This window comes from Pogona vitticeps, chromosome 9, assembly GCF_051106095.1.
Source record: "Pogona vitticeps strain Pit_001003342236 chromosome 9, PviZW2.1, whole genome shotgun sequence".
NCBI lineage: Eukaryota > Metazoa > Chordata > Lepidosauria > Squamata > Agamidae > Pogona > Pogona vitticeps.
Genome location: NC_135791.1, coordinates 26057373 through 26082793, shown reverse-complemented (window position 1 = coordinate 26082793; position 25421 = coordinate 26057373). Strand labels below are relative to the sequence as shown.

General features: G+C 49.6%; 1 protein-coding gene across 2 annotated transcripts in view; it reads left to right on the top strand.

The window, feature by feature from the left end:
* Positions 1–25421, top strand: part of LOC110075602 (leucine-rich repeat and fibronectin type III domain-containing protein 1-like protein) — a 51498-nt gene that overhangs the window by 24786 nt on the left and 1291 nt on the right. Inside the window, exons 2-3 of one of the 2 annotated variants that reach the window (XM_072979780.2) lie at positions 4591–4766; positions 23471–24865. In XM_072979780.2, the coding sequence (XP_072835881.2) occupies positions 23490–24865 (1376 nt within the window). In that variant the 5' untranslated portion in view covers positions 4591–4766; positions 23471–23489. Of the gene's footprint in view, positions 1–4590; positions 4767–5988; positions 24866–25421 lie in introns of those variants that run through there. The other variant, XM_078380023.1, reaches the window with a different exon arrangement.

Below are 25421 nucleotides of genomic sequence, written 5' to 3'. Positions count from 1 at the left end.
TCTTCACTTTTGTTACACCTGATGAGGTAAGCTTTAGTCTGCTCCACCAGAATAAACAGTTTCTAAAGTTCATCCCAGCGCTTTCTGGCCTAGGCTTATATATTTGCAGCAGGCTAACACAGCTACATGAGGAAGGAAGGAAGGAAGGAAGGAAGGAAGGAAGGAAGGAAGGAAGGAAGGAAGGAAGGAAGGAAGGAAGGAAGGAAGGAAGGAAGGAAGGAAGGAAGGAAGGAAGGAAGGAAGGAGAGGTAGCGGTATATTCTTCTACAATTCTCCCTTTAATTGCATGGGTCCGACCAGCATTGTTTTAGTTATACATTGATTTTTTTTCAATAATTGGATATTCAATCAATAAATATTCAATCCAATACTGTGCTGCTATTTGTCTCTAGGAAGTGGCGTGATAACGGTAGACTTACCTTGTTGGTGGTGGCCCCCAGTCTGAATGGGGTAGCCCAGCTGACCCTCTTTCGTGGCATGGTGGTGCCACATGGCAGCAGGGGTGTGTGTGCTGGGCTTGTTGAGAGGCTGTGGCAGGTCACGGGAGATCTATATATGTGTGTGTGTGTTTGTGTTAATCTACTGCTTATTCTTTGTAGTTAGATTTTGGGGGGAGCATAAGAGTTTGAACTAGTCCAGGGTCCGGCGCTCCTAACCCCAGTATTGTTGGAGAGAGAAGTGCAATGCAAAGTATTTATATGTTGCACTTTTCTGGAAACCTCCCCAACATCATCTGCAGCCCTGGATGGCTCGACATCTTTATGAACGGCAGATTTCATTTGAGCTTAATGATAGGATGGGCACAGTGTTCCCTCCCACACTCAGGACCAGAGAGATTTTGCCTTCATGCAGATGAGACGGGGCTGCTGTCAGAGATACAGAAAGAGAGAACCAGATGGGTTTGCGTGACATGCTGTCATGTTGAGGGATGCCTTATCATCGGGATCTGCCAAACGTCTACGATGACAAAACCAACGTGACACTCTTTAGCTGAAAGGTAGTTAAGCAAAAGTGGTTCCATGAGACCAAGATTGACTTCGTCTGAAAGCCATCTCCTTGCTGCATCCACTGAAAATGGAACAGTTACCCAGAGGCATTCTAAGGCTCTGCAGGATTTATCAAGGAAAACAGCTTTGCCCTCATGCTAAATATGTGTGCGACCAACTGCGGTCACATCAAGTATTCTGTGGAGCTGAGACCTGGGAGCCCACAGACCTTGCATTGTTCCAGGACCCCTTCTATGGAATCCCAGAAGCCCATCTTTTCGTTTCTGTTGTTTGTTTGCTTTGAAATTCAAGGCAGGTTTATTGTACAAGGAATTCAAAGTGCATTTACCTTTATTCAACAGTCAGACGCAACTATCGGACACGTTCGAGAACAGGACTTACAAAATCTTTTCTATGGAGCAGTCGCAAAGGAAGCTTGGCCAAACAAACCCCACATGGATAGAGGACTGAACCAACGATTCAGGCATCTCCCCCCCCCTGTGGATTTATTTTACCCTGTTGAGAGCTACCGTTCCAAAAATTGGGATTCGAAGGGTAGCCGAGGTTTATACTCGGGCGTGCTGCGTACTTTGGGCCAGTAACCAAGGTGATTTGCTTAAGAATCAGCTCGGCTCTGAGAAATATCTGTCAACAGTAAATAAAGTTAACTTGATCAAAGCGCTTACCCGGAAACCAATCTAAAACACACTGGTGGTCTGGACGTGAGAGACCCAAATGGAGGGTTGGTTGCAAGGATCTGCAAGGATAGAAAAAGTCACGGCCATGAGGAGAATGTGTTTTGTCAGCCTGTTGCCTCAGATGTCTGTGCCGCAAAGTGTTGGAAGTCCCAGTGAGGAGGAGTCCTGTGGCATTTTAAGGACTAGCATGTTTTGTTATGCAAAGACTGGGGCCTGCGTCTTCAGAGGGGTAGAGCATAGTCTCAGCAGACGGACATTTGTCCAGACCCAGAAAACAGGGGATGGCAAACGCCCTTCTAAACGTCCATCTCCTCTGTGCAGCTAAAGCAGGCGGCTACAGTCCATGAAAGGGTGAGCACAGTAAAAGATATCAGGGTGCCACAGGTCTCTTCAGTTGGATTTGCTGTCCCAGAAGAGCGGTGGTGATGGTAGTGAACATTTTCCCAAGGCTGCTCACCTTGGAAAGGTCTGTTTGCAGTAAAGCGGAATTTGATTTTTCATTAGCTGGAAGGTCGTCGCTTCTTTCCTTGCACAAGGAGTCTCCCTCCTGTCCCTGGGTTGGTCTGTCAAGTAGCAGCAGGGGGGAGGAAGAGGCAGAAGAGATACAGCGCCTCTGCTCTGTCCCGGCGCCTCTGCCCTGTCCGAGGCATCCCTAAAGGCTTGTCCCATCAGATTCAAAAGGTCTGCTAGGTGGGGAGAGCCTCTTCCCCCCCCCACACCCCTCCATCACAGCTTCCCCTGCTAACCTCCTGCCTCCCGTTTTTCCTGCAAAAGGTCCCGGGGGTCGGTCAGAATGTCCAGTCCTTGAACAACACGGGTGCTTAGCAGCTTGAACAGATCAGGCAGCCCAGCAGCGCTGGGCTGTTTTGCCCATCGCTCCTTTCATGTCTGGCCTGGCGTGACAGCTTGTTGGCTGGGAAGTAGATTTTGGTTGACTCTGCTCAGCCCCCGATGAGGGTGGAAGACCAGGATGTGTGCAGAGAGCACCGAACCTCTTATGTCGGGTTCTCCTACCCCTCCGTCCGAGGTGTATGCTGCTATTCCCTCCCCAGAAGCCCAGTCAGGGCAGGAGCCCTGGGCTTTCCCACCTTCCGGCCCCCTTCCCATCTTTGCAGCTAAGCTAAAGGCAGCTTCTGTGCGTTTCAAGGGTGGGAAATCACCCGGAAACATTAGGGCTTATAAACAGACAACAACAGAGTGCTTCACCTGGGCTGCCTCCATTTGCCTGATGGAGGAAGAAAGAAGGGGCATGGATTATTTATTTCCCCTTTTCCCTCTCCTCCTGTTTATGCCGCTCTCCCCCTGCAGCACAATCCATTTCTCTGATGGCATAGATGGCTGATTTTGCATAGTAAATAGCCCGTGTGCCACGCAGAGAGCCAGTATAAGTGGCAGTGAGCAAACAGCTTGTTGGGTTGGTTGCCTCATCCCATTTTCCTGTTTCACTCTCATGTGGTAAATGGATTTTTCCCCCTGACAAGTGGGCCATTTCCTCCCCTCTGCCAAAGAGTAGTTCAGGCTGTTAGTTCCTGCTGGTAGAAGAGGATGGATCTGGCAACAGACACCATGCTCCCTGGGAGACCTCGCCCGGTTGGAGGATGTTAACGTGAAGCGCAAGAGGGCAGTCAGCCCGCTCCGGGTTTTGACCTGAACTTTACAGGTGCTCTCTAACAGGCTGAGCTGTGTCTCCAAAACTAGGTTCCACACCTTTGATTAATGTCTAAAGTTCAGACTAAAATCTGAAGCAGATTTCCCAGCTCAAGACTTGACGGTTCTCTTGAGTTGGAATATTGAAGGAACGTTCAGACCATCTCTGATGGAAAACACTTCTCCAAAAGCATGGAGTAAGCAGTGCTAGGTTCAAAAATCACCCCAGTGTTTTCCCAAAGGACTCCGCCATACTACCTTGAAGGTATCTTGTCTGGTTTCAGAAGCTAACCAGGTTTGGGCTTGGTTAGCAGTTGGATGAGTGACCACTGGGGAACTCCAGGAAGAGCTAAGAAAGCATCTGCTCAGACACACACACACCAAAGAATTGTTAGTGCATTCAGGGCCAACAGTTCTGGGAGACGTAGAGTTCTGTGGTTTGAATGAGCAGCACACTGTGTCTGATGTCGCTGTGGCACTGATGTCTGTTGCTGGGGCTTCCTTTTCCCCCAGCTGGCATAAGGCAGAGGCCGAACCCCATCTGGCTGTCCATGGGCCCCCTTTGGTTTGAACCCCACTCAGGGTAGCTGTGCCCTCCCTTCCGCCCCTGAGTGCTTCCTCTCCCAGTTGGCTCACTTCCCATGGTAGCAAGAGGTGGCCCAAGGAGAGGGCTAGGATTCTTCTGCTTGGTTTCATAAGGTGCTTAATCCATGAATCTGGCTGGGATCCTGCAGCTGAAGCACAGAGTAGAAGGACAGGGGAGAGCAGAAACACCCTTCAGTGCTTTGGTGCACCCACTGGTGTTGGGCTCTGGGTGAGAGAAGGGGTCCTAGAAGGGGTGTGGATAGAATTCAGACCACCCTGGGGTGAGACCAGCTATGGACCCTGCCATAAGGAATGAATCCCCCTTGGTGTGGCCAATGGACAGGAAGGAGTCTTGGAGGAAATGGCCAGGATGAGGCATCTCCCTTGTTGGAAGACAGGGCTCAGCTCCACCCATTGATAGCCAGGCATGGTGTTTTGGAAGTTCTGGGTTCTAGCGCCACGGATTGATGGAGTGATCTCAGGGCAGACCTTTCTGACTCAGCCACATAGGCCTGTTCCTTTGAGGATTAAGGAGCAGGGAGAACCCCATAACTAGCCTTGACCTCATCGGAAGATCATAAATAAACATTGTTGGCCTCTCTTGGCCATCCAGAGAGAGGCCTGCGGGAGGAATGCCTGAAATCCAAGCCCAGAGATGGTCTCTTTCGTTTCAGTGGGATGGCTGCCTTCTCGGAGCTGACGCTGAACCAGGGCTGCGACATTGATTGGAGGCATGGCGGATCCGAGAGCCCGGTCTGTGAGGTCAAGGGCAGGGAGCGACGCCAACGAGGTCCAGGTGGAAGTGGGAAGCTGAGACACGACGGACAGCAAGCTTGAAGGCTGGTTGAAAGTAAGTCAGCATCTTCTCGCCTCTTTCCGCGGGTCGGCTTGGCCTCTTTCCAGCTGCCCCCCCCTCGCCTTCAAGTCCCTGGGTCAATTTGCCATTTGGGTTGCTCCAGAAGGGTCAGGTTATGGAGTGCAACGTTTCCCCCGCCCCCCTTTTCCCCCAACCGGTGGCCTGCAGCCCAGATTCCCGCCAGGTCCGTGGCCAAATTAATTTTGCCCGTGAAAGCACAACCGTATTATTCCAGTTTCTGGAATTAAAGGCAGGAGAGGAAATGGCTTTAAAGTCAAATGCACCAGCGAACTTGGGGGCAGGGAAAGGTCATAGCATTCAGGATGAAATCTGGTGGGGGGGGCACGGCCAGGATAACTTTGCAGGCAAGTCAGTTCGCATTTTCAGCTTCTAGGACTCACTCTCCAGCAGGGCACCAAGCCTGTTGGTCAACGAGCAATTACTGTAGGTGGGAGATGCCACGTCTTGCAATTCTTCATGCTCACAGCTTGATTTGGTTTTATATTCTCAATTTCAATTAAGCCATTAGCCCATTTTATGATTCAGAAAACGGCAGCAGGAACAATTACAAAACCTATAGCAATTGGTGGGGTGGAACCCAAGTGTATTGTCTTCTAGCAAACAAAGATGAAACAGGTTCTATCAGTCCAAGATGCAGGAAAAGAAAAAGTTGTGTTTTTTTTAACGTTCAGCAGAGATCAGGTCTGCTGACTTTGGTGACTGTGTGTGTGCATGCATGCAAATGTGTGTGAGAGAGACAGACAGACAGACAGACAGACAGACACAAAGAGAGAGAGAGAGAGAGAGAGAGAGAGAAAAGGGACGCAGTGTTTATGTTTTTATGCAAATTATTGGCAAAAGTAAACAGGTCTTGAAACGGTAAGAATTCTTCTTTGTGGCCTCTGTGAATCACACCCTGGGTGCGCGCAGGCACAAATCACCGAGGGTGTGAATCACAGATGTCCACTTGAAGAACTACAATTACAGATGGGTAACCTGTCATTTGTCTGGAAGTAATAATGCAAAAGGTTGCATTTACAGACACACTGCTGTGGCGCATGTTATGTAGTCCTCTATGAGATGGGCAGCTGGCAGGCAGGCAGACGTGCGGTTGAGGGGATTCATTCATTCATTCATTCATTCATTTGGGCAGTAATGACAGCGTTACTGAGTAACATCTGAGAAGCAAAATGATGAGTATTCCAACAATTTCTTCCCTTGTGGTTTTCAAAAGGTCATGTTAGGGCACATTGAAACTTACCCTATTCTGTCCTTGATCCTAAGTGCCAGTGAAATTATTATTTTGTTCAGTATCAAAAGCGGCCACTAGAGGGAAATGGAGAGCATTTTCTAGTATTTTTCCAAAAACAACAGGCAGCAAAGCAAAGCAACTTCCATGTCTGGAGCGATTCTAACAACAGCCAGCCCACCACACAGTAGTGAGTTGCATAAAGACTTTTGTATAAAGGATGATGTCTCAAACTCCGGTTCTGTGTTCCTTAGATACCTTCACATCCCTGAAAACCCTAAGGCTCAAATTGTCTAGGCCACGCTCCTCTCTTTCTTGCCCATGTCAGTTCTAAACTGCAGGGACATGTCTCCTCCAGGCTTCATCATGGCTGCCCTAATTCCAGTCCTGTATGAGAGAGAGAGAGAGAGAGAGAGAGAGAGAGATCCTACAGGACGAACGAAATATTTGGGATTCCCCATTAGGTTTTTTTATTTTTATTTATTTATTGTATTTATACCCCGCCTATCTAGTCATTTCGACCACTCTAGGCGGTTTGCAGGGTATCCCTTGGTATCTGTGGAAGGAAAGGGCTCCTATAGGCACATGGCAAGCCTCGCGCTGTGTTTGAGCAGCCTCCAGACCTTCCTGTGTGTTTGAGGGGAGGGATGGCTTCCTGTTCAGCCTCCCTTGACTCAGAAGATCATATTCAAATACGCAGAATTTTGGGCAACATTTTTAGCTACTCTCGCTTGGCACGCAGACCTAGTCTGCTGAATCCATTTGGATGTTTGTGGTCTGTCTCTGATGACGAGGCATTTCTGGTGAAGCCATGAGCCTCTTCATTATTTATGCCGTGCACTTGACTGACCGTCCTGCAGCATTTGGCCAATGGATGGAGGTCATGCAGTGCCTGTTCTCGTCATTCCAGAAGGTCTTCTTCCTCTGACTTCCTTGCTGTCCACAAGACACCACAGCTCTTCAGCAGCAGACGGAGGGGTTAACTTGGTTAGCTGAAAAGGGGGGGGGGAATTCCTGAATGGTCGCCCATGGGCAGAAAAGTCTTCTCCAGCAGCAAAGAGCTTTTTGTGTGTAAGGTGGAGAGCCCCCACCCTTTGAAGGCTTGCTGGGATCCATCTGTGAAGTCCCTGGCATTCGCACTGACTTGGACATGATAACTCTGACATTAGAGACGAACGCCTCCAGAGATGCATGTAGGCAGGGATTGAACCATCTCCTGGAAAACTGAGAGAGATCATATCACTGTCCTTGTTCTTCCTGGGCTTCAGACAACCAAAACTGGACTTACCATCTGGGTCCCAAAAGGGGATGTACCTTAAACCAGACAATAGCCCAAATTATCAGCTTCCACCCTGGAACAGGATGAGTGGAGACCAGGGAGGTCCTGCTTTGCCTGATCAGGAGCCCGACAGCTTTGAAGAGCCCAGGAAGCCAAAGAAATTCTTCCGGAAGCTACACGAGGAAACCAACGTGTTAAGGTTTTTCTCAGTCCAGGATGTTGTTCAGAGATGGAAGGCAGAAAGAAGTGTTATGGATAGCTCATAATTAAAAGAGGAGATTCCTTATGGCTGACTGCCTGTTGAGTATCACAGCAGGAGCCCCTCCCACCTCCTGGGAGTTGCAAATTAGCTTGCTTTGTTTCCTGACTTGATCCTCAGGATTTATGCAGGGGATTCCTTTCAAGTTGGATTTCTCAAACAGTGGAAAGACCGCCTGAATCTCCGGTTCGGCTTCTCAATCTGAGGACTCTTTCTTGGCCCTGGAGAGGAGCAGGAACCCCAGGGATCCATTCGAAGGGGCTGCCGCCTTTATCGTCATGCCCCGCTCTTCCTGGTGAAAGCTTCCTGGGTGTCACCTCCCCGGATAGGGCTCATCTCCTCATAGGGTGCAGGAAGGGGCAATGTTTGAACAGGGACTTTGCCCATCCCTCTTCTGCTCCCCCACCGATTCTCTGAGGAACTGACCTGCTGGGGTTGGAAGCAGCAACGCTTGCCTGGATGAGGAGAGGATGGGGTTTGGAGGGAGAGGACAAAGGCAAGCATGCCCCAGACTGCCTGGCTCTTCCCTGCCCATGGAGATAACAAAGTGTAGAGTAGAATAAGCTAGAAATGTGCTGGTTTGCAGATCTGTGATCCGGCAGCCGCAGTGCAGGCCCACTGCAGGGGTGTTCAAAATACCCATTCCCTTGAGCCATGTTCCTCCTCGAGATGTCGCTTCATGTACCTCTTCTTCTCCCTCCCTCTCCTTCAGAAATCTTCCAGCTCTTTGTGAACTCAAGTTGCAGATAAGGAAGGGTCCAGGCCTGGTTTGTGACTTGGTCACGCAGAAAATAATCCCCGTGTCTCAGCTCACCCAGCGAGGACCTAGCCGTCCTACCGTCCTGCTGGAGTCTTGCTGTGCCAAATCGTAGGCGCCTAGTGGTGGACCCAGCTGAGAGTCATGGGTAGCCAAGCCCAGCAGGTGTAACACCTTTTGTACCTCCCTTTTGCACCTTTTGCACCTGCCTTTTCTCCCTCCTCATTTTCTACCTCCCAGCCTTTGCATCCCTACCCACAGCATCTTGCTCTCCACACTTGGAGCTAATTCATCAATTGATCGTTTATCAGATTTGTTGAGGCTTCCATGAGCTTCATGTTACCCCTTTAACAGCCAAGACAAAGTTCATCATCTCCAGTTCTTTTCCCCAGCATCTCCCACTGCTTTTGACCATGCATTTCTGCCTTAAGCTCTGAAGACCATCATTCCATCTGGAAAACGAATTCCTCCAATGTTTGCAACTGCCATTTTGCCCAGGCGAAAATCATTTCACATTGGAAACATCTTCCACTCTCAGTACCTTAAGTAAAGAAGAAGAAGAAAAGAGTTTTTAAAAGGCAGTATCTCACCCCTATTTCTGTTCGATTCTCGCACCCGGGGCATGGTGAAATAAAAGAGGATGTACTTGACAGGATTTAATTAGCAGAGAAATGTTAAATGGTTATCAGCTTACCCAGGCTATATTAATTGGAATCAGATGTTTCTAAGCATGGATTGACTGAGATGGACCTATATATGCCTTGCTAATGGGTCATTACCCTGGAGCTAAAGGAGACTAGCTTAATGGCCAATAAATACATATTGAGAAATGAAATCATTCAGGAGAAGTTGCTATCAATGGGTGGGCTGGGGTTTGTCACCAGCTCAAAGGAGGTAATTTTTTTAAAAAACAGGCGGGGGTGAGGAGGCAGCGAGCTGATAATGCATGCGTGCATGCATGCAGAAGACCAACTTCAAGGCGATGGCATCCAGGGCTGTCGGTGTTGTTACACCTTCATCAGCATGTGGCAGACACAGAGGCTTGTCTCAGATAATGAGCCTCTCTTTGGATGAAAGTGTACGTCACCTCCAAGGTCTGGTCTCCCCTTCAAAGGGCTTCCACTGATGTTAACGAGAAACGCTGGGTGCTGTGTCAGTGGCACAGGGCGGCCAGAAGAAGTGCAGGCGCTCCTCTTTCTTCTCGTTTTTCCTGGGACATGTCCCGTGCTGGCAGCTTCCATGTGTTCTGTGAATTTGGGACAGGCTGTTTGATCACTCCGCCGCTGCATGTACGGCTATACCGGCCTGAACACAGAGGCAGGAAGCAGATTTTGTCCTCCCAGCCCACTTCTAAGCGTACATGGCAGCACCTGCATAGTTTCACCACTAACCCAAGGAGCTTGAGGACTCCAGGGCTTTGAGGAAGTGAATCCGCTCTGGGTTTTAGTCCAGTCTTTAGAGGAGCTATCCAGGGCATGCCGGCTCTGAGGAGATTGGGGTTTAGCACCTTGGAAAGCCGCTGTAAAAGTCAGACCAAAACCCAGAGAGGTTCACAGCCTTGGTGAGATCCAAGCGACCCGCACTCCCTGTTACACAGGTCCCGTTGCAGAGAGGCGGGAGGGCGTCTCTCTCTCTCTCTGCGCCTTCTGTAGGGGCTTCTGGCTGAAAACATTCTGAGCTTTGTCTTCCCTGCCCTGTTATCGTCACAAATGAAACCAGAGCCTTTTTCTGGAACACAGAGGCGAGCGGTTTCTCCAGGATATGCTCGGGTCGGCTGGAAGGTGCTCTCCAGCAAATATCAGAGAGGCCGAGCATCCGTCGGGGTCAGCAGCAGGTGAGGCTCGCCAGCTTGTAGCAAGCCGCTCCCGTCCTGGTGATCAAACAGCAGAATGCCGCAGAGGTCAGATGAGCCGCTGTTTGTTATCTTCCAGGAAACAAGGTTCGTGAGGCGGCAGCTAAAACACGATTAATGTCAAACAAATGGCTTAAAACGCTTCCAGGGACCACGGCCGGCATATAGAGGGTAGCCATTCATGGAGAGCGTTCATGGCAGTAAAACAACTTCATCATGGCAGCCAGGGAGAGAGAGCGTTCAAAAGCACTTCTGTAGTTTATTCAGAGAAGCAGAGGAGCATGACGTTGGAAGGGGCCTCTAAGGCCATCAAGTCCAGCCCCCTGATCAAGACAGGAATGTGAATAAAAGGAGATCTGCCAGGTGGCTGTCTAAATTTTTTTTCAATGCCACCACTGTTGGAGCACTCAACCACCATTCAAGGTCATTGGTTTTATTATTGTATTGCTCTAACAGTTGAGAAGTTTTTCCTGGTATTCAACGGAAATCTGGCTTCCTTTAGCTTCATCTCATAGTTGCGTATCCTGCACTGTGGGATTATCAAGAACAGATCCTGCCCCTCATCTGTAGCACAGCCTTTCAAGTATTTGCAAAGTACTATCCTATCTCCCCTCCCTCTTCTTTTCTCAAGGCAAAACACTCCCAGTTCTTTCAGTCTTTCCTCTTAGGGCTTGGTTTCCACTACCCCAATCATCCTCGTTGCCCACTTCTGAATGTGCTACAGTTTGTTGGCACCCTTCTTGAAGGGCGGTGTCCAGAAATTGGACATAGAACTCAAGATGAGGCATAACCAGGACCGAATCAAGGGGAACCCTTTTGAACAAGGGGGAAAAGAAGGAAAAGCTGTTATCTTGCGGATATCAGCACCACGGACAGCTCCCACTGGAACAGGAAGCAAAGCCAGGTAAGGGATGCTGCTTCCAAATGTGGCTTCCCATTAACATCCCCACCCCACCCCATCATGCTCAAATGGATGTTAATGGTAGAATGGGCGGGAGGTGTTCTTAATGCGGCTTGCCACACTGACCCTCATGTTTTAAATAAGCAGAAGGCAGGAGGATCTTCCTCACTTCATTGGCGGATGGAGTTGGCCAGGGTTGGGTAGTCATTTAGTGTATAAATAACAGAAGTGTGATCTAGCTGCAGCCACTGGGTTTTCCACACTGTACTGAAGGATGAGCTTCTGACAGGTCTTGAGGCTACAGAATAAAAGGCCAGCTCAAGATGGGGCTTCGTTGCTTTGATTGCCTCCTCCACCATGCTTGCCAAGGGGAGAGCAAGCAGCTGCAGCCTCCTCCATGGTCAGATTCATGAGATGAAGTGGGTCATTTTTCTCCTGGCTGTGTGTAGTTCGTTTTCTCTGGGTCACTGTGATCAGTTGATGGGAGAGAGTCAATCCTCCGTCTCTGCTTCCTCTCTGCTCAGATCCCAGATAACACTCAAAGGCACAGATCAGGTGGGCAAAGGCAGTGCCTTCCAAACTGGCAGGGGTGGTAAAGCCATTGTGTTCCTCTCTGTGTGGTGCAGAGTATTCCTGAAGTAGGAAGAGGTGCTCAGTGGAATTCTCTTTCCATGCATCCCTGGAACACTTGAGTGGTTATCACCAAACAGAGGGCACCAAGGGCTTTGTATAGGAAGTCCAGACAACCCTCTGAGGTACCTATTGTGGTTTATGGACCGCAACTCCCAAAATCATCCAGGCAGCGTGACCACTGGCACTATGGATGCACACCTCCTGTGAGCTCCAGAAGAGCCAATTGCCTTGGGGATGAAATGAAGAGAACAAACCGCCCGGAGTGTTGTAAATAGTCCAATGTTGCAAATGTGTAAATCAAGATGAAGTTTGCCAGGAGGCATACAACTCCAAATAAACTAAATGAAGATGCCCCCCCCCCGCATGGTATGCTTTTTAGCAATTTCACAGGATTTGTCTGTTGACACAACGGTTCATTCTGAATCCTCCAGTGAAACGTCAGGACTCCCCGGGGCTGCCACCGTTTTTATGGCCACTGTGGTCTCTACTTCCTTCACCCTAGATCATTAAGAATGAGGGTGAGAGAGCCATGGTTTAAGTAGATTCATGCTAGGACTCTGGAGATCTGGGTTCAAATTCCTGCTCAGCCACAGAAACTCCCTAGAGAAACTCCTGTCCAACTTTCCTGCTACTGGGTTGACCGTAGGTGGCTTGTCAAGATGAACAGATGGGCGCCTGGGACTGATACCTGCCACTGTGGATGATAAGAGCTGAACCTCTGGGTCAAGGCCCTCTCCCTTTGACCGCCACTTCCTTTTTGCCACTTCCCTGCTCAACTTCTGCACATCACAGAAGGGATCTCGTTCACTATTGGAAGAAGTCAGCAGGAAGATGCTGGGGCTGGATACAACCCACTTGGCCTGATCCACTTTCTTGCTGTGCTTAACCTCATTCACGTTGGCCACTTCTGGGCATTTCTGCACCAGGTTCCAAATGAAAATACCTAGCGCAGTCGGCCGCAACGCATGAAACCCCAACAAGGCAATAAAAGGTGGACACTCGAAAAAACATGTCCCCACAAGCCGAGTTTTAAATGCATCTGAAAAATTCTGCTTTGCTGGCTTTCGAAATGAAGGATCACTTTCTCCAGCTGGCAATATTTGTGTGCTCTCCTGCCCTTTGTTAGCTTTCCCTCAGATTGATTGTCCTTGCTCTTCAATCCTAAGACAGCTACTTCATTATTAAGAGGCTGCCGTTCTTAGCTGCGTGACTCAAGACAAGCAACAAAGCAAGAGTAATTGGTCCTCATAAATATTCTGCTTTTTTTCCTGATGGCACCTTCTCCCGCAGTATCGGCTGGGGTTGCCATCATGCATTCTGCGCTTTAATAATCGAGTTTCAAAACGTACAAAACATGAGCATCTCCCGTCTGATTCTTCGGGGGGGGGGGCTGGCCTCTTTCCTTGTTTCTCTTCAGGTGGCCCCTTGCGATGTTCCCCCTTTGGATTTCCCCCCCATTTCCAGCCCTCGGCAGGGGCTCTCCAGCTGCTGGCCTTGAGGCACTTTGGGGGGATGGGGAAAACTGCTTGCCTCTTGATGGCTCCTTCCTCTCTGGAAGCCCATTGGGTGGCGCATGACCTCGCTTTCAACTGGGAGCAGATGGAGGGGTAAATCCCTGTCGGTCCCCCTGGACGTCTCCGTGGCTTTTGATATCATGAGACACGTTATTATTCCAGAAGCCCCCTTTGGGGCTGTCCCTGAAAGTTGGTCCAAGAACGTGGTTCTGGGGACACTCTCTTCCAGCCTTTGGCTCAGGGCTGCGGTCTTGGGTCCCCACGTGCCCTTGGACTACAGTTCCCAGAAGCCTTTGCCAGCACAGGGAGTGGTGCTGGTGTCTCGGTGTTGCAGTCCAAGAAGACCCAAGCCACCCAAGGTTGGGAACCAGAGGCTTAGGGGATGCCATAAGAGTTCATCTCATTTCCTCTCACCAGGCTGTCCAACTCCTACATGAGGCTGATGGGAAAAGCTCTGCGCAGGTTTAGGCTGCAGTGTCACCGGTACGTGTCCTCTCCATGGATATTTACCTGAATCTGTCACTTTTATACTTATCTTAGGCCAAGTTGGAATGATTTGATACAAGGCTGGGCAACCAGCAAGGCCCCCGTGGCCCTCAGAGGCTGCCCTAAGGGGGTCCTGGCCGGTCCCCCATCCTTGCTTCTGTCACCACCTTGGAGCCCAAAGAGAAAGTCAGCCTAAGGTGCCCCTGTTCACAACAGAATGAGGCTCCAGGTCAGCTTGCCAAGCAGCTTTGTGGGCCTTTGGCAGGACTCACGCTCTGCTGCCAAATGGAGCATATCGGAGAGCTCTCCTCACATGCCCTGTTTCCTGAAAGAACGGGAAGGGCTAAGAAAGAGGGCACACCGTGGGCAGTCAGCCACTTACCTGCTGACTCTCTGCCCACGCCTTCCCTCCCAACTGGCTCACAGAGGAGGTGGTTCGGGGTAAAGGCAGGCACAAAAACCACCCAGCCACTTGGATCGAGACGGGATGGGACACGGGACGGCTTTGTACTCATCCCTGTTACTCATGCATTTGCAAGAGGATATTCCTGCACTGGGCAGGGAAGGACCTTGAGCTTCCCTTCCAAAGGCATGATTCTAACATCTGTATTACGATGGCTGGGAGAAGGGGGGGTGCGTGCGTGCATGCGTGCATGCGTGCGTGCACTTCTTATTTCAGTGAGGTATATGTGTGTGTGTGTGCTTGAGGGCTTTCACTTGTGTCTAAATAAATAAAACACGATGTTCAAAAATAGAAGAGAGATTCCTTTTCCTCAGGTTTAACCATGTGGCAAAACTCTGCTTGTTGAGTCATAATTAATTCCTATTACAATTAGGAAATTGGTTTTCGAAGTGAAATGTGTGTGTGTGTGCGCACGCACGTGCAAGGTGTGGTTGCCCCTTGTGTGAAGCGGCTGCGTAGCAACCAGCTCAAATACGGCCAAGATCTTTTACAAGGAGGGAATAGTCTCACCCTGGCAGCTTTGAAGAACTGGCATCATGAGAGGCTTCCAAGACGCCCGGTATCCTGTGGTGGGCCCAGCTCTTTCCAATTAGCAAGATTTTAGCATCTCTATGAAGTGTGCTCATAAACCATTTATTCTTGATTGCTTTGCATTAAATACACGTAGCCTGCCTTGGAAAAGCAAGGGCGGCGGTGCTACCTCTCATTTATCATGAACCCAACTGGGGTGGCTTTCACTGGGTCTGCCCCAGGTGTGGCCCCCACCCAGGACTGGCCTTGGAGTCTTCCAAAGGATGCTCCCTGCATCATATTGGGGGGAACCCTCTTCCTCGGACCCTCTTTGGGGCTGCACAAGTCATGTAAGTTGATAAACTGGGGCTCTGCACACGGTGCCTTAAAAGTCAGTCCATTGCCACTCTTGGGGGGGAGAGAAGTGGGGGGGATTCTACATCCCTTACTGGCTTTGCTTCCTTTGCCAAAGGGAGCTGGCCATGGTTCTGATGTCCATGAGATGGTGAAGTCTTTCCTTTCCTGTCCCCATTGTTCAAAAAAAAAGAGCAGCATTTCCAAATCTTGGAAGGATATGATTTTAGTGTTTCGATCTCTGCCCTGATGGGCTGAATCTGGAGATTTTTAAACTGAGGGTTCTTCAGTGTATTCTCCATACCTGCATAAAAGCTCCTATACCAAGGGGAGTGAACTCCTAAGAGAAGGTTGCCCCGATGCCTGGGAACCGGATGCCATCTGCCTGGTTCTTTGGTCCTGGATCGGTGCCACGGCTTTGCTTTTACAGCTTATTGCAATAAGCTTTGCATTTGAAAAGTGAGCCTTCAAAAGATCAAACCTCTGAGAGCTGATTATCTAAATATGCCTGAGTGCTTAAAGCAGCTGTTAAGCAGAAGAACCTGTGAGGATTTCCCAAGGAGGTTTACCCTGATCCCGATGTCTAGTCCTCTTGCAGTTTATATAGGATGACATGTGGTTTGGTAGGCTCCCCCCCCCCAATCGCCCATTTTGCCACCCATGTGACAACCGCTGCAGCTACTGCAGGTCAGAGCCATCAACCACGGCTTCAGCACCAAAGGCAATGGACAGCAGCATACAGACGCTGGGTGTCCTTGCCCAGAGACTTGTAGCGTTGAAGAAGCGGCCATCAAATCGATTCCAACTTATGGCAACTCTTTCCAGAGATTTCTAGATATAAAGTATTCAAATATGGCTTCCCAGTCCCTCCTACTGGTGGTGCTCTGTGTGAGCAAGGCACACAAACCCATCAGCTGCACACCCTCTGGGTGATCTTAACTGACTCCAATCTCGGGACGCACATAGACATAGGCATCCTTCGGTCTCGAGAGACTATGGTGACGTGCTCTATATGGAGGATGGGTAGAATAATATGGAGGATAGGCTGTTACCCAAGCAGCAAATCCCCCCTCTCCACATCACTGAAATAGTCCAATGGAAAGGCAAGAGCCAATACAACTGGTTTCAGCGACGTCGCAGGAGTTGTCAGAATGACACAAACTGCCTCCGGGACTCCAGCTCCAGATTTTGCCTTGAGGTTAACTCCTGAAGCCTTTTCCAAAGGTAGATAGAGCCACAAGGCAGTGGAGGTTTGAAATTGGAGTTTTCCTTCTCCTCGATGGGCTGCCTTCCCAGGCTAATGAGTCCCACCTACCTGGGGCGGGAGGCACAGAGGAGATTTGAATTCACAATCCCCAACTCCACAGCCAGGGGCTCCAACCTTTCAAGCTACACCCACTGACTAAAACAGGGCTCAGATTGATCACTGGGTTAAAAGCTCAACCCTTCCCTGGCAGGTTTAGTCTACAGTACATCTGAAGCTGTCTGCTCCAGATTCCTGTTTCTTATACGGGTCAACCAGGCGCTCCAGAGGGAAGCCCTCGTGGCCAGGAGCACCCTATCTGTTCGCTCAAAGACAGGCCATCTTGTCACCCTGGAGAAGACCAGCGGTCATGGGGGGGGCACCTCTTTCTCATCCACATATCACCCAAGCATGATTGTAGCTCAGTTAAAAAACACCAACACTACAGGGGATTGGAAAGCCAAAACCGTCACCTGGAAAACATGCCGTCCCTGGGGCTGCCCTGTTCTAACAGACCTCCACTGAAGGCTACAGGAGGGGGGGGCGTTTTCTCATTGCCGTTCAGCCTGTCGAGAAGGGCCGTTTTAACAGGCCGAGTCCTTGGGCTTCTTCGGTATAAATTTGCTGCTCCTGCCTCTGCTGCCCGGCTGATTTTATATGCCTTCTGCAAGCTTTAAAAAATAGTTACAACTTCATTGAGTGGGCAGTTTGTGTGTTTTATATACAAATAAATAGAAAGTGCTGGGGAACACAGGGGACTACAGCAGAGCGAGAGAAAGCGAGAGAGAGAGGTTGTTTGTGACTCTGGCCGGTTATTAGATTTGCATAGCATACTTCTGTAGATGGCACTTTTAGCCAATCTGCAGGCTGCGCCTTTGTAATGCGCTCTGTGTGGGGCTGCCAAGGGAAAGTGGCAGGAAGCTTTAGGGGGTCCAAAATGCAGCGGCCAGATTGCTGACTGAGGCTGGTCACAGGAATCACATCCCTCCCTGCCTTCCCCCCCCCCGACCCCGTTACAGCAGCTCCGCTGGCTACTGAACTGTTTCTGGGCAGAATTCAAAGTGCTGGTTTTAACCTATAAAGCCCTCCATGGCTTGGGTCCAAGCTATCTCAAAGACTGCTATCTCTCATTATGAGCCAGCTCGGATTCTGTTCCCTTCACAGATGCATTTGACAGCAACATGGGAGAGGGCCTTCTCTGTGGCTGTTCCCGGACTTTGGAACTCCCTCCCACTGGAGGCCAGGCTGGCCCCCTCTTTGCTGGCCTTCCACAACCAGGTGAAGATCTTTCTCTTCTGGCAAGCTTTCCCTCAGGGACTGGTTACATGAGTGACTTTTAGATGGGTTGCTATGCATCGCTGCTCTAACTGGATCATTAGCGCAACTTGAGTTCACCATCTCTCAAAGCGGTATTTGTTTCTTCCTTTTTTAGTATTTGCATACTTATTGTTTTGGCTTTAATATTGTCTTTTAACGATGTAAGCTGCCTCTTTATACTCATTGTTCTTAGCTTTAAATATTCTTTTAATGATGTAAACCACTCATTGCTTTCAGCTTTACACGTTGTCTTTCAAGGATGTAAGCCATCTTGAGTCCTTTTTTAAAGGAGAAAGGCGGGGAAAATGTTTTTAATAAATAAATATTCCCTGCTTAATGAGGATTAGACTTGATAAAAATAAGAGAAAAATAATGTACACGTTAACATCTTATTATGCACTAAATAATCCTTCGAATTGAGAAGAGGGGAGCAGGGGAAGATCAAACATTTGATATTTTCTGCTTCCAAAACTCTCAATTATTTCAAAGGGGAGAGGGATATGAGGTGCACCCACCACTTCAGGTGCCCAACTCAGAAGAGTAATAGCCCCTTACGACATGCCTTCTAGCCCCATTGGCATTATACAGGCGGTAGACGCTCTGATGAATCTGGAACGTTTCTCATCAGTGATTAATGAATTAGCTGAGTAATCACCCTGATGAAGCATGTAGTGTTCTTCATCCTTCCCTTAAATTTAGGACACAGCAGAGAAAGGTTAAAGAAAATTGCTTTAGAACGTTCCAATAATGCAGCCGTGGACTGAGCTGACTTTATTCTTTGCTTTTCTTTCTTTCTTCCTGGATTTTCTAAGTTTCTAAAAATCCTTGCTTTAAAGGTTAAGAATGACATGAGCCACTATTTATGGTGAGAGTGCTGAATTTTAGAGCAGGAGAGGTGATGGATGTCCCACAGAGAGAGACAGAGAATGCCTTGTGTGTGTGTGTGTGTGAGAGAGAGAGAGAGAGAGAGAGAGAGAGAGAGAGAGATTGTGGCCAAGTGTTCCCTTGTTGGTCGAGGGGGCAGCGGGTCAGGTCTTTGTTCTACACAAAAAGCATTTGGCTTGATGGAAAAGGAGACGCCAGCTGAGAAGGTGGAGGCCAAAGGCCTCTCGACAATGCTAGATTCGCAGCTTCCTCTGCTGTGTGTTTCTGCTTCTTGGAAGTGAAGCAAGGAGACAGAAGGAAGGGACGTGAGCCCAGGAGAACCGAGCAGGTCAACCGGAGGAAAGGGGGTCCCTCTCGGCCTGCGCTGCTTCCAGAGGGGCCTCTCCTCCGACAAACGGCAGGCGGAGGCTTAAACTCCATCCGACGCCCTCGCCTGACACTCCCCCACCCACCACACCGTACACGGACCTGCCAGTTGTGCTTCGGAAATCTTTTACTACACCAGGGCGAAAGGCTACTTGGCCCCGAGCCAGGAGGCTCCTGCCCAGGTGTGTCGTCTCTTCCTGAAGTCTCTTGCATGATCTTAAGGGCGGCAGCGATGCCGGGAGGTGGCAGCAAAACAAGAAAGGGTCAGGCCACACATTTAGTAAGACGTAGGTATGGGGTTTGGAAGCCCTTCTTACTTGTCTCTCCTCCACAAAGCTGCCACAAGGTTTATAGTTTGCTTTGTTTTATTGTTTAGAGGTGTGTGGTATTGATTGATTGATTGATTGATTGATTGATTGATTGATTGATTGATTCATTCATTCATTCATTCATTCATTCATTCATTCATTCATTCATTCATTCATTCATTCATTCATTTAATCTGGGAACCAGCTGAGGCCAGAAGGAAGACGCGATTGTCTCTCATTATTAGAATGCATGTTTTAGGTGGACTCCCTTCCCTGTATGACTTTAGCCTCAGATTGAAGCCATCTGAATTCCTGCTCTCAGCCTACATTTAACAGGACCCATACAGGAGTGGAGAACAGAGTAAACCAGAGCTCAGGATGAGATCCTTTCCGACCTTCTTGCAAAGCTTCTGCAGGAGTGGCACCACCCTCAACGCATTACAATCTCAGTTTCGTTCAGAAGTTGAGCGAGAACAGGAGTTTGGTGAAGATTTCCAGGCAGGGCTGGGGAAAAACTGACTTCTGTGTAACACCCTGTTATGCAGAGCGGCTGTTGCGGCTGAAAGTCAAGCCTTGGCAGTATACTGTGCTAGATGAAGCCAGGCCCCGACCCTGCCAAGCCAGATTCCCGGGTCATTGTGACGGACGTAATCCCACTTCCTCTATGCCACAGTGAGGCCAGCTGTACATTTCCTGGCTCTGCTTGGACTCCATGGGACCCTGTCCCTGACTGGGAGCAGGGAGTGGCTGGGTGATTTGGAGGTGTTCAGAAAAGGCTGGGTGTCCACTTTCTCACAATTGAACTCAGAAGCTGGAGGACGGTATTCCGATTCCTGTGCAAGGAAGGGGAGGCAGAGAGAGACCACCGGACGCCTAAATTGCAGCTGGAGGCGGGCACAATGGCTTCTAAGCCCGTGCTTTTTGGATCAGAGAACCGCAACTACCCGGAACAAGGGCTTTTTAGTGGTGGCTCCATGGCGTTGGAATCTTCCCAGCCTTTCTCTTTCCTTTCTTTCTCTCTCTTTTTAAAATGAGTTCCAGCGGGACGTCTGCAGATGAAAGGGTTTGGGAGATGCTCTTCTCCCCTGCAGGCAACTCTCTGGCTAGAAAACTAAGTGACTTGGGTAAAGAAAAAGGCCCGAGGCTCCAAAGGATTCCCTTCCAGAGTTCCCTCCTTATGGAGATGCTCCGGCACCGACCGGGCAGCGCAGAGTCGCCCGGATGGCTAAGCAGGCCAAGGACTTTGCCTCTTCCTCTGTGGTTGGTCCTGTAGGGCTCTCTTCTTGACTGCTAGGGACTCAATGAAAAGTGGTTCTTTGCTGCCCCCTGTTGGCCCTTCTCTGGACTAACATGCCTGCCGGCTTCCTTGCCATTTCTTGGGAGAGGGTTTCTGGGCTTCCAGGTGCCACGCAAGGCTTCAGACACCGGAAGTCTCTCTTTTAAGCCATAAACCTAAGAAACAGGCACATTGCCTCCTATCTTACAATATTTATTAAATGGAGAAAATGTCTCCCTGTAGGAGGGTATGCGCGGTGGTAGCCTCGGAGCGTGGAGATCTGGCACCAGCTCTACACCCACATCTCTGAATCGGTCTCTCCTGGACTCACACAGGGGAGGACGGGACCCCAAGCAGCCCTCTATGAAGCAGGGGTCTCCTCCTTTTGCAACACGGCGAGGGGATTCTTTGCTGCTAGGAGTGCCCCCTCCTGGCACAGCTGACACCGTGCAAGTATGCCTCACAAGACCCAGTATGGATGCTGCTCCTGCCACCTAGAGGACCAAGAAAAAATTGCATGTGTGTGTGTGGGGGGTCCGTATAGAGGGGAAGCATTACTTAATCATTCATTTTACTATGAATAAACAATGGCACATAATACAAATGCTCCAATATTTGGCCATGAAGCCTCCCTCCGCCCCCATTTTTTTCCCCACTGGCATTTTGGTAGCACTACCAGAGGAACAGGGACGTGGTGGCACTGCGGGCTAAACCGCAGAAGCCTCTGTGCTGCAGGGTCAGAAGACCAAGCAGTCGTAAGATCGAATCCACGTGACGGAGTGAGCACCCGTCGCTTGTCCCAGCTCCCACCAACCTAGCGTTTCGAAAGCACGCAAATGCGAGTAGATAAATAGGGACCACCTCGGTGGGAAGGTAACAGCGTTCCGTGTCTAAGTCGCACTGGCCATGTGACCATGGAAGATTGTCTTCTGACAAAACGCTGGCTCTATGGCTTGGAAACGGGGATGAGCACCGCCCCCTAGAGTCGAACACGACTGGACAAAAATTGTCAAGGGGAACCTTTACCTTTACCTTTACCAGAGGAACACCTGTGACTGGGGCGCGGGTGTCAGATCCTGGCCAACCTGGAAACAGCTCAGCCGTCCTGTGGGATCCTTTCCCTCTTGGTCTGCGCAGAGATTTGTAAGAGGGCAGCAGGAGAAGGTTTCATTTCTGATCCTTTTCCTAATTATCCCCAGTGCAGAAACAACTCTTGCCCCCTCACTTCAGGCACTGCCCTGACCTTTTCAGGGAGATCTCCATTCAAGCCCGAAAGTCCTTGCTGCAGTTGGTCACTCTCTGCTCCAAGTCCCCATCAGAGCCAAGAGCAAGGAATCCGTTACTCCTGACACAGGCGAAACCAACCAACCAACCAACCCAGACCCATTCAGGAAAATCTGAATAGTGAGGCTCAATGGTGGTGTTTAGCTTCCTAAAGTGCTGTAGTAAATATTTTTAAAGAGCTTTCTTCTTTTTAATGAGCATCATTACACATGGTTAAAGGGAGTGATTGCAATTAGACACAATGTCTCCCTGATTGTGACAAGGTTAATAATAAGGAAGATAATTTATATAATTAGATTATGACTCTCTGTGATTACACAGAGGGGCCACACAATGCTGGTAAACACTCGGAACAGGCTGTGTGGTGTGTGTTTTTTGTCGTTGTTTTTCATGAATGGATATGAAATCTGTGTTCATTAAAGCCAAGCGATGGCATTTATGGAATGGCCTGTGGAATCTACCAAATTACACAAGAAGCTTAACTAGTTGGGTTTTCTTGTTCCTGATATCTTCGGTTGAATATTGGCTTTCTTTGTAAGCCATCTGTGTACATGAGCTGTTTTTTTCTTGCTCCGGATATCCTGCCTCTGTTTTTTCAGGTCATCTCTCTTCCTCTAGCATGGCTATGTATCCAAATGATGATGTACAGAGGAAGTGCATGGCTAGAGCGAACGATGGAGAGACCACTGAGGTCATGAGCCAACTGTCTGGAAATAAACCACATTGCTGATTTGGGTGGGTTTTTTTTATTTTTGTCTCTTTGTTTGTTTCTGTTTTCCTTAATCATCCGTTCATTCAAACTGTGAGTTACCCAAAGCAGTCAGGACGGCATGCATAAATGCATAAAACACAGTAAAATCAATAAAACCTCGTTAACTCTAAAAATAAACACTGTTAAAATATCAAAGGGATTTTTGATTTCACAGAGGTGAAAACAGCTCTGAGACAAATCTGGGCAACAGAGTGTTTAAGAATTCATAAGCTCTGATAGAATAAAGAGGTATTTGCAATGCACAAATTATATATATATATATATATATATATATATATATATATGACAAGTTAGTTGCAAAGCAGGCCCCGTTAAGAAGGTCATTCCATCCTTATGGGCTTCTCAATGAAGGAAAAGCCTGCTGGCGGATAGCGACCCACCAGATCTCATCCTGCACAAACAGACACTCTCTGAGCAGGATTCGGGGCACAGAGGAAGGGAAGCAGAGGGAAGAGAAGAGGCGGCTCAGCCTTGCGCTGCTCTGTCCCTACGTTATAAAATGTTAGAATGACCGCTTTGGAGTGAGCCCAATCCTAGAGCTGAAGCCAGCGGATGTGGTCCACTGCTGGGACCCAGGGACAACAAAGCCCAGCTCCAGTCAGTACAGCGCTCGCTGTCTTGCTCAATGATGCTTATGAATGGTCTTCAAGGGCAGCCCCAGCCACCATGCGTGGCAGTAATCTAAACAGGAGTTTGGCAAGACGTGGATCGGGCCAGGCTCTATCCTCATGAAGGCCGAGGTGCGGTCAGAATGGCTAAAACACGCTAGGCATGTAGCAACCAGAATACGGTAAAGCTACTTTTTCAGAGGCTGGCTGGGGGATGCTGGGCCTTGTACTCCAAATCCATTAATCAGTCCATCAAATCCAAGCTCAGGGGAGCGACTGGGATCTCTCTTCTGTCACGTGGCCTTCATTATAGCATTGCTTCTCACAGCCTTTCTCTGGATGTCTCTTCCCCACCACCACCACCACCTCTGTTCTCTTCCAGGTGCCCCGTACACCTTACCATGGAAAGGCTGGTCCTCTCCCTGCTGGCGATGGGCGTTGCGGTCAAGGCCATGATGTGCCCCCCGCGGTGCCGGTGCCAGACCCTCTCCCCTTCCTTCACCATCCTCTGCACCAAGACCGGGCTGCTGTTTGTGCCCCCGGGCATTGACCGGCGCACGGCCGAGCTCCGCCTGATGGACAACTTCATTACCAGCCTGCGGCGGAAGGACTTTGCCAACATGACGAACCTGATCCACTTGACATTGTCCCGGAATACAATCAGCCAGATAATGCCTTACACCTTTTTTGATCTCAAAGGCCTTCACGCGTTACACCTGGACAGTAACCGACTCACCTACATCAGCGAGGATCACTTCAAGGGGTTGATCAATCTTCGCCACTTAATCCTGAGTAATAACCAACTCCACTACATCTCGCCGGGCGCTCTGGATGATTTCATTGAAACCATTGAGGACTTGGACCTATCCTATAATAATCTTGTTCACATTCCCTGGGACACAATCGGGAGGCTTTCGAATGCCAACACCATCAGCCTGGATCATAACCTCATTGATTTTGTACCGGAAGGGGTCTTCTCCGACCTCCACAAACTGGCCCGGCTAGACATGACCTCCAACAAACTGAAAAAGATCCCGCCGGACCCCCTTTTCTCCCGAATCCCCGTCTACGCCAAGCCCAAGGGCTCCCCTCTTTCCTCCCTGGTGCTGAGCTTTGGGGGCAACCCCCTCCATTGCAACTGTGAACTCGTATGGCTCCGGAGGCTCACCCGGGAGGACGACCTGGAGACCTGCGCCTCGCCGCCGGAGTTGTCGGGTAAGTACTTCTGGACGATTCGAGAGGAGGAGTTTGTTTGCGATCCCCCCATGATCACACACCGAACCCCCAAACAGGTGGTCCTGGAAGGGCAGAGCGTCTCCTTGAAGTGCAAAGCCGTGGGCGACCCCGAGCCGTACGTCCGCTGGATCTCGCCCGGGGGGAAGCTGGTCTCCAACACTTCCCGAACTGTCTCCTACGAGAACGGGACCTTGGATATTTTGGTGGCTTCCGTGGAGGAGAAAGGGGAATTCACGTGCATCGCATCCAACGCAGCAGGTGTGTCCACCGCCCCGGTCGAACTCATGGTCAAGCCGTACCCTCAGCTGGCTAACAGCACAAACTGCGAGAAGGAAGCGGATCCGGCCCCCTCGGACATCCTTATTTCGGCCAAGTCAAGCTTCCCGAATGAAACCAAATCTCTGCCCGAGAGGAAGGTTGTGGTGGCCGAGCTGACCTCTTCCTCCGCTCTCATCCAGTGGCCTTCTCAGCTCCACCTTCCGGGAATCCGGATGTTCCAGATCCAGTACAACACCTCAGCTGATGAGATCCTGGTGTACAGGTAATCCTGGCCTTTTCGCTGGTCAAACAGCTGGTTTGTTTTTGTTTTGACTGTGTCTGTGAACATCACCCCTTTTCTTAGTGGATGCCTCCTCCTCCTCCTCTGAGGAAGCAGCGTTGGGATTCATGGTGCCTTTTCCCATACGAAGAAATCTTAAAAAGGGAAGCAGGGGAGGTTCTACCTTTAAAAATCCCAAGAGGGCAAGAATATAGTTCTTAAACCCGAACTGTGTCTTTCTTCTTGAAATCTGAACTACAAACGAAGTATTTGATTGAAGGCCCAACTAGACATTACAGTCCGAACTAAGCTGTAAACTTTAAGTGGATCAGATTCATTGAATCAGAGGAATCCAGGTAAGCAGGCAGCACTGGCCACTTGGCAACTGACTCAATGGGTCGATTCCAATCTGGCCTGGCAGGTGAATCTCACCTAACTTTTCTTATATGAAATTGACTAATGTATGAACAAGAAAGAACGTAAGCAGCCACTGCAGGAGGGCAGAGCAGCACCGGGAGGGATGGAAGGTTTTTAACTCTCCTTCCCAACATTAACGCTA